The following is a 15,412-nucleotide window of genomic DNA, read 5'->3' on the forward strand; positions in this document are numbered from 1 at the left end:
CTCCTTTTTTTACATACTCCGAAAACAAAAGGGGAATACCAAAACAATATAGATCTAGCCAACAAACCAACAATTGAAAACCACAAACTCTACAAAGGAAATCTAAATACTAAGTCTCGGGCAAATATAAAAAAACCCACAAACTCCACAAAGGAAATCTAAATAGTAAGTCTCGGGCAAATATAAAAAAAAACACAAACTCCACAAAGGAAATCTAAATACTAAGTCTCGGGCAAATATAAAAAAAGGTGTACCTTAATTCGAGCTTGTATGTCAAATATGAGAATAAAATACTAACGCCTTGAAGGTAGTAGACAAAAACACAGTGTAAAACAAAGGCAAGAATAAAGATGCCAAATCAATTCTAAACCAGAAAAATGTTATAATATTAAGCTCATTATAAACAAGCATAACTGTTGAAATGTTGTTGGTTTTTTTTTCTATTTATTTCATGCCAATAATTAATTGGAAGGAAAACTGAATCTTCGTTTGCAGTCGACGATCAGTGCAATATGTTATTTATATTACGTTGTCTTTCGTTTCAAATTGCTTCACACATAATTAGCTGGTGAAAAGTTAACAGCATATGTGTTGGAAGAGTGTGCTAATAGGAAATTATTGATTCAAAATGTGGTTCATGGTTCAAAAAAAACTTATGTTTTCATTGAGGAATATTCCATAATAAAAAAAATTATCTATGCTGACATTTGCAGACATTTTTTTTTCATTTTCCAGTAGTTTATCAAATTTTACGTCTACCTTTTGAACAAATAGTGTGCATGCATTTGTATCAAGTCTGAACCACTGTTTGTATCACACGGCGTCAAAGAAACTGTTTCCCTGTCTGCTGTCATTAGCATATTTGTCAAATTGATCAGATATCAGCATTCTGTATGTATTGTTAGAAATGGAATGTGCACTGTGTGCTGGGTGAGTAGCTTACAAATAGTTTCCATTAACTTATTGGTATTTATATTTAATGAAAAGAAGCTCAAATCTATTAGACTTGATAGAGGGGGGACATCTATTTCGTTCTGGTCTTTCTCTTATCCCTGAATATGTTATTCTTTGTTTCAGTTTATACTTTGAAATAATATTTCCAATAATTTTTACACTTTACACAAAATGCTTATTTTGGTGCGATAGGTATGTGCTTCTTTGATAAATGTCTTTACACTCATTAGAAAACAAAGATACGTTCAATGAAATTAAGAATCGCACAAACAGGCGGATAAGAGAAAGACGAAATAGGTTAGTTCCACTGTAGGAGTTGTTTATATTCTCGTCCTTTGGTCTCTAATGGATAGTTGTCTCATTGGCAATATTAACACGTCCTTATCTTAATATCAATAGGAGAATCAAATCAACGCAAAAAAAAAAAAAACTTAAAAAACTACATAGGTTAATCTTTCCTTAAGATTTAGAACTTTTTGAGTACGATATGATATAGGCAGGACATAGGGAATTTTTATATAAGATAAAGTATGTTTTACATTGTTATTTAATTTAAATGATTGGACAAAATTCATTTTCTAAAATTCTTCAAAGTCTTTTCTGTAATTGTAATTCATGTTTAAGGTATGCCTTCGTTTACATCATAATTGTCCAAATCATGTCAAATTCACAATCACTTCATTGTTTACATTTTTAAAGTTTCAGTTTGAGATGTTAAAAATCAGGTTAATGTGATAGGCTATTCCTCAATTACCATGATAAATACTAATTGAATTGAATATTTCTACAGTTACTAAAATCAGTTGTGGCTCTCATAGTCTGTTTAATCTTGCAAAAGCTGTCATTTTCGAATCGTAGTCAGTAAAGATCCTGATTACAAATGACTTTCTACTCGTCTACTGGAAATCACCGACTGGTTTTAATAGTGTTTCCACCAGGGAAAGATCTCTACACAAAATCAATACCCTCGTATCTAAACAGTTGTAAATCATTCCTATTATGGATACACATTCCTACTGCAGACAAACAATCTGTCATTAATTTACAACTTTTCTTTAGGATATAAATTCGTGTTTAATTCAATAAAGGCTACAAGTTCTGTTCTAAACAGCATATTAACGTCAAAAAGCTACATTAAGACATTGCAAGTACATATTTTGCAATAGGGGAACATTTTTTGACAAGCAAAAAATAAAAATTTGATGATGAAAGTGACTGTATAATAGGGAGTTTCAAGGGACAATATGCACGTCAAGTATGTTTTGGATCATTACTGATCTGTTTTCAAATTCTTTGTAGAAAAGTGGGCGGTTGCAAAAAATAGACTAAACCCCAATTTTAAAATGTTGGGGACAAACATAATTGATGTACTTCCACGGCAGGAAAATAATTCCTTTAAAACCTCTTTTATTGACGGATATAAATGGGGGTTCAAAATAAAGTCTTGACCATAGTAGACTTGATGGATTATCATTGACTGCCTTCGCTTTTTATTTTACATCTTATTTTTTCAAGATGAACACATCTTCATTGTTGTTAGGTTTTATTATAAAAAAGAGGTATATGTCTAGTCCAATTATGGTCAAGGTAAATAAATGGGATCTTAGGAAAATTTGGCATACAACTTTTGCGCGTTGAACTATAACTGAATATCGAAAGAATAATGCATTCATCTCTTTTATTGTCTGAAATATTACTGAATGGAATCTTGAAGAAGGCAGATTTTAAAATATGCTTTTTCATTAATATCTATATAAAATTGTATATTATGTATATATCATTATAATATTGACAACAAGTCTAAATTGAAAACAACGTTCAAACCTATGATTGCGTTGGATAAAACCGCAATTTTTATACGTGTGCATGCAAAACAAAATTTCTTGGTAGAGGGGTCTAAATACAGCACAAACAACATTTTCCAAAAGACCAAAAAAGTGAAAAAGTATATTTCAACAAAACGCATTTGACCAGCAGGTCGAACAACAGATGTTCTAAAATCCTGCAGACTGCCATTGGCGATTGCCAAATAAACGGATCACCAAATGTAACAAAATGGATCTTAATAATAAATTTGATACCAAACAGAAAACAATAAACTTGCGGAAAAGATGGTCTACCGCAAACAAAAGGTGCAAATATTAGTACACCATGTCCGGATTTCGACAATTAATGTCTCTTCAGTGATGTTAGGAATGGAAACGGTATTTGGAAGGCCATATAATTATATATAATATTATATAACAGCCTTATATATAATATTGGGCTGTTGTGTAGACGAATTATATATAATGTCATCGACTAGCCCCATTCAATGAGTGTCATGACGACACGAGACACAAATCTGAGGAAAGGACACAGATTTGAGTGTAATGACGTCATAGGGCAAAGATCTGAGGAAAGGACATATGATTGAGGCCGGACATAGATTTGACTCTTGCAAATGTTTATGTTTGGGACGCACATTTTCATATGAAAGATATTTTGCAAAAAATATCTTAAATAAAATACGTAGACTAACTGAAATCCACATGCTTGGCACATAGCCGCCCTCAGGTAAGCTCGAAACCAAAATTTATAAAGCAAAAAATGAAAAAACGTTTAAAACACTGGGTATCCCGATCCGAAACTGCCGAGAGACTCGAATCCCGAGGAGCAATTATTAAAAGGTTTGTAACGGTGAGTAAGTAAAATATGGATCCGATTTCCACTGAGGAATTATGCTCCGTTGAAATCGGATCCAAATTTGACCTACCCACCGTTACAAACTTTTCATTAATTGCTCCTCAGGAATCGGATCCAGATTTGACCACCCATCGTTTCAAACTTTTCATTAATTGGTCCTCGGGATTCGGGTCCCTCCGCGGATTTCGGATTGGGATACCCGTTGTTTTAAAGAGCATAAAAGTAGAAGGACATAAACAGACCCACAAAAACCTTCTCTGAGGTCAACTTCCATTTACCGACCGTACAAGACCCTCATGGGTAGTCAAGGTCGTTAAAAGAAAACCTCGTCGCCATTTCAGGAGTTGCAAACTCAATTTAAATAGAATGTTTATGAACTGGAAATTACAACAAAATGTTCGATTCAGAATGTGTCAATCAAGGGGCACTTGCTACTTGCCCGTTTGTAACCCCAGGACTAACAGTCCACCAGTAGTGCTACCTGCCCATTGGTGAGAAACGGTATTGCTTCCCGTGGTTAAAAAAAATCTTTTTACTACCTTACCTACCGAATTAGACTTGTCACCGGGTTTGTACTTACATGTGCAGCACGACGGGTGCCACATGTGGAGCAGGATCTACTTACCCATCCGGAGCACCTGAGATCACCCCCAATTTTTGGTAGGGTTCGTGTTGCTCAGTCTAGTTTTCTATGTTGTGTTGTGTACTGTTGTTTGGGTTTTTTTTATAACCATGGTGTTGTCAGTTTATTTTCGACTTATGAGTTTGAGTAACCCTTTGGTATCATTCCCCTCTCTTTTTCAAATACTCAATCGTATAAACTAATGACTTTCTCCATTTGTGTGCACAATGAAAAAAACATTATTAATTTGCTATTTGTGTTTTTCTTTGCAGATTTAAATGAAGACTTTTTTCGTACGTCGGAAATAATTTTGTGGAAAATATTTGTGATCGATATAATGGACATTTGTCGGCTATGCAGATATATTTGTGTTCAAATATTTATGCGCAGATTACGAAAACGTGTGAATCTCTGTCTGTTTATACTTGCCTGCTTTGGGTGTTTAGCATATTATGATTTCTTTCGATATCCACATACTGTTAATCTGGGGCAAGGTAAAATAAATATTCTGAATTCTACTTCATTTCCACTATTGTTGAATGCTTTACAGAATCAGTATTGTATCCATCCCTCGCTAGATCCGTATCACCCATCTGTCGTTAACTTCTTCCATCCTCTGCAAAAACAAAAATGTAAAACCGGAGCAAACTGGGTTACTATGAGTAATGGTTCTGCGCAGATAATGTCAGATGCGACATTTAAACATGGACAAATAATTTGTCGTCTAGTCCCTATATTAAGAGGTCAAACAGACAACATAATCAAGTATGGCAAAGAGTTAAAACTTCAAGACGAAAAAGTTTCTGTACCCTCTGATTTCATTAAAACGTCGTGTAAATCTAAAAATGGTCAACGATACATGAATATTCACTCGACAATAGCAATCAAAAAGTCAATATTTGACAAACTGGATCATCTGAAGGCTGAGTCACAATCTGAAACAAAGCTTAGTGTTTTAATGCTTGGTTTCGATTCTGTATCTCGAAACACATGGCTGCGCATGCTCCCATCTTCTCATTCCTATTTCAAGAATGATCTGCAAGGAATAGTTTTAGAAGGTTATAATATAGTTGGCGACGGAACCCCTCAAGCACTATTGCCTATTCTAACAGGTAAGACAGAAGAAGAATTACCGGAAGCTCGCAGAGGTCACCAAGGAGCAACAACTGTCGACAGCCATCCATGGATTTGGAAGAATTTCTCCCGTTTAGGCTATGTTACACAATGGGGAGAGGATATGGCCTATATTGGAACCTTTAATATGCGAATGATGGGATTTGATAAGCAACCGGTAGATCATTACATGCGTCCATTTTATCTCGTTACTGAGAAACTAAACAAATTTTTCAAGCCATATTGTCTAGGATCTCAGCCTCGCCATCGTATAATGTTTAACTATCTAAAGGACTTTGTAAATGTTTACAGAGAATATCCGAAATTTAGTTTCTTGTTTCATTCGGAATATAGCCATGATAACTCTAATACATTACAATGGGTGGATGAGGATTTAATGAATTTAATGAAGTATATGTATGAAAATGGCCATCTTAATTCCACTGTTTTAATTCTAATGAGTGACCATGGTGCTAGGTTTCACGATATTAGACAAACATTGCAAGGAAAGTATGAAGAACGAATGCCTTACTTTGCATTTCGTTTTCCTGAGTGGTTTGCAAAGAAATATCATGTTGAATATAATAACTTTAAGAAGAACTCAAAAAGACTAGTAACTCCTTTTGACATTCATGCGACGTTTGAACACATTCTTAGCATCGCACAATCGGCAAATTTTAATGGTAAATCTCATATGGATAATACAACAGGTGCTTTAAAATTACCAAGAGGTATCAGTATTTTAAAGGATATACCTCAGAACAGATCCTGTTATGACGCAGGCATAGCACCACACTGGTGCGCATGTCTGCCATGGAAACACAATGACATTTACGATATTACCGTTCAGAATGCTGCCGGAAAAGTAGTTAGTTTGATAAATTCAATGACGAATGCGTTCAGATATCAGTGTAGAATTCTGTCCTTAATCAGAATAATACGGGCTATGACGTTTACTCCGAGCAGAGATGTGGTAAAGTTTGTCGGCAGTTCTGATAAAGATGGTCGACATGCTAAATTTAACAATTCGCTGAACATTCCAAATAATATATTACAAGTTACATTCCAAACATCACCTGGTGATGCCGTATACGAAGCCACTGTCGTACATGATAAAACCTCTGGCAGGTTTTTTGTTGACAATCGTGAAATCAGCAGAACAAATTCCTATGGGACATCTGCAGATTGCATAGAAAACATAGCACCACATTTACGTCAGTATTGCTTTTGCACAAACATTTGAATAAATACTAAAATAGTTTTGCCATCTGATTTAAATATATATAGAACATAAATATAAGCTTGAAAGAACAGTAAGAAAATACGAATGTCTAAGGAAAAATCGGATTTCAAACAAAACTAACCAGCATTAACTTCTCCGATCAGCAAACTTCACACAACACACACACTATAACTTTACCTCAATATTTCAGACCTTCTTCTCATATATAGGACATATAAAAATATGATATTAAATGGAAGTACATAAGAAAAAATTTCTAAGGATACACAAGCGGGAGTAAGGATATTTGATGGAAGTTCATAAGACAAAATTTCTAAGGATACACACGCGGGAGTAAGGATATTTGATGGAAGTACATAAGACAAAATTTCTAAGGATATACAAGCGGGGGTAAGGATTTTTGATGGAACTACATAAGACAAAATTTCCAAGGATACACAAGCGGGAGTAAGGATTTTTGATGGAAGTACATAAGACAAAATTTCTAAGGATAAACACGCGGGAGTAAGGATATTTGGGTTAGGGTTATACTTTTAAACCTCAACTTTACTTAAAATAAAAAGAAAAAGAATTAAGGGATCGGGTATGATGTATCTATTCGTGACTCCCAATTAATTTTTCTAAAAAAGTTCATCGGAAGATACCAAGACCTTGCTGATAAATATTCCGTATCAACTTCACAAATAATACATGATGGTCTTGAAGTATAGATTCTAGGTACTGGCGTTGTTTGTCATCTTAATTACGTGTTATGGTTTTCTTTTTATTTATCTTTGTATATTTTTAACCTTTGCTGTTTAGTCCATTTATTGGTAATATACTGTTGGCGTGGCTCGGTATTTATACATCCCGCCATTGTGTTATTGTTCTATAGTCATTTTTGTCTTTCATTTTTGCTCATTTACTTTGTCTATAGAGTGTCTATATGTCATTTTTTTTGTTGTTGAAATAATTATTTGTTTTATAGTGATTAAAATTATAACACAATGTTGACTGCTGTACCCAATTTTTGACATTTTTACCTATTATGTCTGTTTGTTTTGCTCACACATTGTTGTCAATATAATGGAATTATATGCGACTGTTATACAAGTGAGAGGTTTGGCTAGCTATAAAACAAGATTTAAGCCACCACTTTATACACAAGGAAATGCCAGTACCAAGTCAGGAATATGACAGTTGTTTCCCATTCGTTTGAAGTGTTTGAGCTTTTGATTTTGCCATTTGATAAAGGAATTTCCGTTTTGAATTTTCCTTGGAGTTTTTTTTTGGTTATTTTATTTTTTAATACACACACTTGACAAAACCAAAAACAAGAGAAGTTATAACCGTTCTTCAACTCGAATTCATTATTGGACCATTGGACCTTCAACATGATACAAAACCTCACACCTTTCAGCAACTTTACTGTGAGGCCTTCATCATGATACAAAATCTAATACCTTTCAGCATGCTACATGTAACTGTGATGCCTTCAACATGATCAAAAAACCTCGCACCTTTCAGCAAGTCCACTGTGATGCCTTCAACATGATACAAAACCTCACACCTTTCAGCAAGTTCACGTTGATGCCTTCAACATGATAAAAAAAACCTCGCACCTTTCAGCAAATCCACTGTGAGGCCTTCAACATGATCAAAAACCTCACACCTTTCAGCAAGTCCACTGTGATGCCTTCAACATGATAAAAAACCTCACACATTTCAGCAAGTCCACTGTGATGCCTTCAACATGATACAAAAGCTCACACCTGTCAGCACGTTCACTGTTAGGCCTTCAACATGTTAAAAAACCTCACATACATAAACTTATTATCAAATATTGGGACATAGTTTATAAAAAAAGTGGTACTAACTATTTCTTAGAAGTAAAAAATCGTTTGAAGTCATAGATAAGCTATGTTCCTTCGGGTTTCAGTTTATCTTCGTTGGTAGTTTTGATTTCTCTACTTAAGATACTACACTATCATATACAAGCTATTTTTTAAGAGGGTTGATTTGTATACATTGAAAGCTATAATTTCTCTTCTCTGTATACTACACTACCACATAATTATACCAACAACAAAAATTTAAATGTGGGTGTTACTATACCTGTTGCAGTCAATGGTATTTATAGTAATAAAAATAACCAAATATACTAATTAAACATTCATACAGTTCTATCCTAGAACAGATACTGACCGTTTTATCTGTAGAACAGTTTTGGGCAGATATATATATATATTAAATTATAATATGTTTATTTAGAACATACTCACCCATTCTCGTCCAATGGTAAATCAGTATTTTCCTTCTATTTATCATAGTACATTGCTTTCCATGGACTATAAAATGCTATACATGAATGAATTTTCATTTTAGATTAATTATGAAGTTGAACGCTTTACAACTGCACTAACGAAGTGTACAATCCCCCAATGCAATTTCCATAGAAAAAGAGCAAAAGAAAGAAAAAACATGAGTACTGTTGTTTGTCTAATTGTTATAAATGAAAATAGGAGAACACTATTATAGTACTATAAATCATTTTAAGTTCGATTTCAACATTGTATACGTTATATAATGGTACATATACACTGTAAATAAACTACCCCGGCAAACAATGTTTGGACTCAATAATATATAATATCTGGTACGGTGACGGACCATCAACAGACAGAGAAAAGGTAGGATCTCTGTTTATTTATTTATTATTTTTATGATATTGAAGAATATAAATGCACATATAACTATTTTCGATTGTGAGATGTAATATTTTCCACAACCGTTCTAGATCAACGGAGAAATAAGTAAAAAGGCACGTCAAAATAATGGATTGAGTAAACCTTGCCTCGAATTTGTTTAATTTCTCGTTATATTGTGCTCATTATACGGAAAGAGAGGTATTAACATGAAGATTGCAAGACTAGTCACTTTGAGCACCTCAATATTTGTATGTATGTGCATGGAACGAAAGAAATGGGTCATGTCAAAATTGAAGGACACGGTTTTGTCAATATGTACGACCCGGTTTCGTCCTAAAATTCACAAAGCAGGACCCAAAGAAAATAATGCATAATCGTATAACGTAAACTTAAAATCCGTCGTTCAACAGGAGTTTGATGGCCCGTTTGAGAACAGTTTCTTTCAGAGGACAACTTACCATTGATTTGAATCCGTAAACGTTTTTTTTAATTCCTGGTTAATTGGAGAAAAAAATAATTTTAATTTTGCTTTGTGTAAAAACGAATACTTTTACGGCGAAATACAAAGAAATGAAGGTTGTAACGCAATTTGAGGTTTCAGCTCTCTGTGCGTTTTTATATGGATTACGTAAATTTAAGTGTTCAAACTTCGATATAGTGTATATGTACGGCCTTGAAAATTGAAGGACGCACATTTGATATGTGATTTTCTTGGACAATAGGATGGTTATTTTAATAAATATTCCACTCTACCTAGGGGTGTAATCTTTCCTATGATCGTCTGAAAAAAAATATATTCTGAACACTAAATGTTCATTATAAAGTAAGAGAATAAGACAAATGTGTATGCATGAATTTTCAAGCGGCGCAAAGGACCACTATAATCAAATGTTAAAAATCTGTTTACCCTTCTTTTTAACTATTATACTAAGTATAAATTAGTAAAATAGTCTCAGGCCATCCAGAAAATGCAATTATGATTATTTCATTAATAATTCTATAAATAAACGGTTCTTTTATCGCTCCATTGTGTAATGAGTATCGTACATTGACAAATGTTTTACATTTTAGTGACGTTGGTCAAGTTAATAATTGTCAATATACAAGGGCACATCCAGGAGCCGAGCGTAGCTAGGGGATTTATTTTTACGATTTCATGGTAAAAAAAATCATTTATAAATCGTGAAAAATCATGATATAATAATCTGTTTTGGCCAATAAAGGGGGCGTACGCCCTCTACGCCCCCTGGATCCGCCACTGATATATTATAACTATATCGTATACCATCTTAAAATTCTATAAGAAACGAGAAAACAAAGACATCCGACAAATTGGATGTATGTGAATTGGATTATCGTGTTTATTTTCAAAATTCACATTGGTATTTCGGTTTCGTCGGACTGCGAGACCAAGGGATGAACATTCATGGAAGCTTGAACTATTTGTATAAAACAGCAAATAAATCCAGACTAATCATTGGTGTTGTTTAAAGCAGCTGTAACAACAGATGAGTTTTCATGAAGAAGCTCATATATATTGAATTTCTTTCAACGGACAATGTTCAGTTCCGTGTTAACGTTGCATTCATAAATTTGTAGTTTCAAAACGAAACAAAACCGGGTCCTATACAAAGACAAATCCGGTTCCTTATTTAGTAGACAATATTGGAAAAAAACCGGGTCCTCCCATTTTGACATGACCCATTTCTTTCGTTCCATGCACATTAATACAAATATTGAGGTTCTAAAAGTGACTAGTCTTGCAATCTCCATGTTAATATCTTTCTTTCCGTACAATGAGCACAATTAAAGGAGAAATTAAACAAATTTGAGGCAAGGTTCACACATTTTATCATTTTGACGTGCCTTTTTACTTATTTCTCCGTTGATGTAGAACGGTTGTGGAAAATATTACATCTCACAATCGAAAATAGTTATATGGGGAGCAAGAAGGTGAATTTTTATCAATAGTACCGCTTAAATCGACGCTAGGGGTCGTCTTGGCCTTGTTGTAGGGTATGAATGATTCGTTCATTGTTGAAGACCCTACACCAACTGTCAAGATGAAGAACAGGAATAAAAGCCCTGTTCATTGATAATTTTCTATGTTTTCTATGTATTGGGTGCGATTTTGTCCCATGTACATTTACTCCATATCCTTTCATTTTCTATATGTGTATTTATATTATTTAATATAAAAAATAACAGATAAATAATGAGAAATCCTACCTTTTCTCTGTCTGTTGATGGTCCGTCATCGTACCCGATATTAGATACTATTGAGTCCAAACTTTGTTTGCCGGGGTAGTTAAGACACAGTGATATATAGAACAGACAAAAAAATAAGAATTGAAAAGGGGGCAAAGTGTAGGTAAAATAATGTGTAATCTGATTTTTATACGAGACCTTAAAATCATTTTTTTAAGAAACAATGACTGTTGATAAAAGATTTAAATAAAACAACATTACATTCATCAATAAAAAAAATTGCATCTGATGTTGAAACGATTTTAATTTTAAAACTTATTGATTAAGTTTTGTCATTATCAAAAATTATGCCATTTAAGAAATTTAAAGCTGATTCATATAACATTGTGTGCTTTTTAAAATGCAGCAATTTTATTTATATGAGTATCAAATTGTACCCGAAGAGAAGAAATCTCCATTTTTTAATAATATATCCTTTTTTGTTATCACAAAACTATCTCATTGCTATTTCCGATTCCATCTGTTGAAATGACCATTACATATAATTTATATCCCTTTTACTAACCGTGTTAACACTTAAAGTGAGATCATATCAAGGTTTGATTATTACAATGGGAGAGGCTTTTTTTGTTTTTTGTCACTCGAATGTGTAAATATGTTCTAAATTGGTCAGACAATACTTGGTCATGTTTTATGAACATTTAAAACCCTCGGCTACGCCTCGGGCTTTAAATATTCAAGGGATCAAGTATTATCTAACCTATACATAGTTATCCATTCAATTTATACATTTGATTTATTTCTAAATCTTATTAATTTCATTTATTCATTTTCTCCTTTAGTTATGTATTTATTTATTTATTTATTTGTTTTCTTTCTTTCTTTATCTTAATTCTATTTTTTAACTAGGTATATTATTTCAAGGAAATTATTTTGTGATATCGTTGATGTATTATATTTTCACGATAACGTATTCAGTATTAGGTGTGTGTTTTTAGCTTTATGACCTAGTGTTAATAGCGGGTACAACGGTGTTCAAAACAATATTAAACCACACATATGATTGTATAAAGTCATGTCCACTCGGGTATAGAATCATTCCCCGAAAAAAATATATCGTCACCGAGTAATAAAGTTCTAAAGAAAATATATCAAAAATATTACAAATAAATTTCCTCATTTCTTTCGCATTATCATATACATATGGAATTATTATTATCAAAACTTAATTATAAACAAAGAGAAATAACAGAAATAACAGAAATTATAGAAATAACAGAAATGACATACCTCCTAGTTATTTCCACATTGTACGTGAAACCATACTTCTTCCCAAATCCCTAAATGTTAGACAACTTCGGGGTGAAACCATACTTCTTCTGCAAATCCCTAAATGTTAGACAACATCGGGGTGGAACCATACTTCTTCCCAAATCCCTTAATGTTAGACAACATCGGGGGTGGAACCGTACTTCTTCCCAAATCCCTAAATGTTAGACAACATCGGGGGTGAAACCATACTTCTTCCCAAATCCCTAAATGTTAGACGACATCGGGGGTGAAACCATACTTATAATGCGAATATAAATGTTCAAACTCTTTTAGGTCATTTTTTAGTAACAACAAACAAAAAAACTATGTCAATTGGACCTGCTTTGATACTATAACTGCCCTTGAATTTTTACTAGATAACATTTTTGTTCGCTATGGAGATTCCGTATATCGTCAGGTTATCGGAATTCCCATGGGGACTAACTGTGCACCACTTATTGCGGACCTGTTTCTGTATTGCTATGAATTACAATTTATGACTAAAATCAGCAAAGACCCATCGAAACAACATCTGATTCAAAAATTTAATAACACTTTTAGATATTTAGCTGATATATTGTCTCTCAATAATGACGACTTCAGTATGTACACTAAAGAGATTTATTCTGCCGAACTGACTTTAAATAAAGCTAATACTAACAATGAACACTGCCCTTTTCTGGATCTTGATATCTATATCTTAAACGGGAAGCTTAATACCAAAACTTATGATAAAAGAGATGATTTTTCATTTCCTATTGTTAATTATCCATTTTTAGACGGCGACGTTCCCTTGTCACCATCTTATGGTGTTTATATATCTCAACTTGTTCGATTCGCTCGTGTGTGTGTAACAACACCGTATTGTTGGTGGAAAGTGACGGGGACATGTAAGTCATTTTTTTGCATGACACTTATAGATAGAAGGGTAACCACGATTTTTTTTATTAAAAATGTTAGCGATTGTAGTATTTTTAGATAATCGATTTTGAAGATTGAGACGTGTAGATACCCTTTGAACGAGTTTAATATTAAATATTTTTCCATTTCGAAGTTTCATGATTTGTTTTTTGTTATCTGTTCTACCAATTGAAAGGAGCAAAGAATGGCGTCCAGAATATGAACCAGCAAACAGGAATATAAAAAAGTAAAAATGATAAAACTGTTCGGCTAAAGACGTCAAACGCTATCCGTCATTAAATACCCGACAAAATACGTTAACAACAAAACTTGAAGACAAAAAACAAAAGACAGGGTATATCAGGGTAGCGTCTGACGTCTGACTTAAAAGTAGAATGGGGCTGAATAGTGAAAACTGTGTTTTGAATAAATATTCCTAAAGTAATGAACATAGAAATGTTCTCGCTCGGACACACTCCGTTAACAAGTATATTATAAGAGCATAAACCTGAAGCACGGGGAGGCACTCTACTGTCTTCACACGGCACTAAAGACAAACTCTGTAAAAACAAAATTGAGAATGGAAATGGGGAATATGTCAAAGAGACAACAACCCGACCAAAGAGCAGATAACAGCGGAAGGCCATCAATGGGTCTTCAATGCAGCGAGAGAGAAATATGTGTTAAAGTAGTCTCGGCGTTGTCATATAAAAAAAGGTAAACCAGAGATCTGAGTGTTGCACAGAACTTTGCTAAAATGAGACATATTAAACTGGCCAAACAAATTAAGGGATTTTAATACCGTGTGACACGGGTGCTCCGATATCGGAGGAATCTACTTGGAGAAGAAGAAGTCTGTTTTTCAACTTTAAAATAGTTATATTATATATTATGTAGTAGTATATTTGACATATTTGTATTTAATGTTATAAAGTTTTGCTCAACTTGACTTTAAATACAAATGTACAAAGAGAAGTAACTCTTACTCAGCTTGAAATCTCGGACAGGTGCTTGTTTCCTACGGGACTTTGCGTGATCTGGTACCGAACCACGAAAAGGAAATGTCAACTTAAAAAAACTTGTTAATATTTTCCGGACTACAGTAATAAAGTGGTTCAACTGGTACACTGCCAGTGTTTGTTAGTCGTCATTTGAAGCTCAGGTAACATATAGCATATAATTAATTTAATCCAACCACTCTAAGATTAAATTATTTGATTACACAGGCCTCTCTTTTTGTTTATCAATGATAATTTTTTAAAAAGATAACCCTTGTCCAAATAATTATGACGTCGCAGAAGCCTTATTTAATTGTTGCCATAATGCTTTTTACAAGATCGATACAAATCAAAATAAACAAAAATTGCAGCGGAAGAACAGATTGTCATGAAAGTTGGACAACTGAAAACCTGATTTTCCCATTTGGAGAAGGTTCTTCTTTCAATACAGAGTCGGACTCTTCTTGAGTAAAATGACTCTTGCTCCTTGAATCATGAGACCCTTCCTCCACCATTCTCAAATCCAACAGTAGATATTTACAATATTTATATACAAATTAAAAACTGTACATCTGTCATCTAGAATCTATGGAGTTCTAGAGTGTGAAGCTCCATGTTAAAGGACAGAATCCTATAATTGCAAATCAATTCTATTTTTCTTTAAGACCATATAAAATTTCATTAGAGATTT

The 15,412-nt window shown here is 33.5% G+C and overlaps 2 protein-coding genes across 2 annotated transcripts in view; both read left to right on the plus strand.

The window, feature by feature from the left end:
• The first annotated feature begins 4,551 nt into the window (after positions 1-4,551).
• Positions 4,552-6,634, plus strand: LOC127699065 (uncharacterized). The gene has a single exon (XM_052202805.1). The coding sequence runs from the start codon at positions 4,599-4,601 to the stop codon at positions 6,615-6,617; it is 2,019 nt and encodes a 672-aa protein (XP_052058765.1). The 5' UTR covers positions 4,552-4,598; the 3' UTR covers positions 6,618-6,634.
• An 8,094-nt stretch (positions 6,635-14,728) lies between these two features.
• Positions 14,729-15,412, plus strand: part of LOC127737290 (serine/threonine-protein kinase PAK 3-like) — a 61,772-nt gene continuing 61,088 nt past the window's right edge. Inside the window, exon 1 of the mRNA XM_052247858.1 lies at positions 14,729-14,885. The gene's annotated coding sequence lies outside the window, so the exon portion shown is untranslated. The remainder of the gene's footprint in view (positions 14,886-15,412) is intronic.

The sequence above is a fragment of the Mytilus californianus genome, unplaced genomic scaffold (assembly GCF_021869535.1).
Source record: "Mytilus californianus isolate M0D057914Y unplaced genomic scaffold, xbMytCali1.0.p SCAF_4, whole genome shotgun sequence".
Lineage (NCBI taxonomy): Eukaryota > Metazoa > Mollusca > Bivalvia > Mytilida > Mytilidae > Mytilus > Mytilus californianus.

Bases quoted from the DNA above. Each gene is read 5' to 3' on its own strand.
- LOC127699065 (XM_052202805.1), top strand. From the start codon at position 4,599: ATGGACATTTGTCGGCTATGCAGATATATTTGTGTTCAAATATTTATG.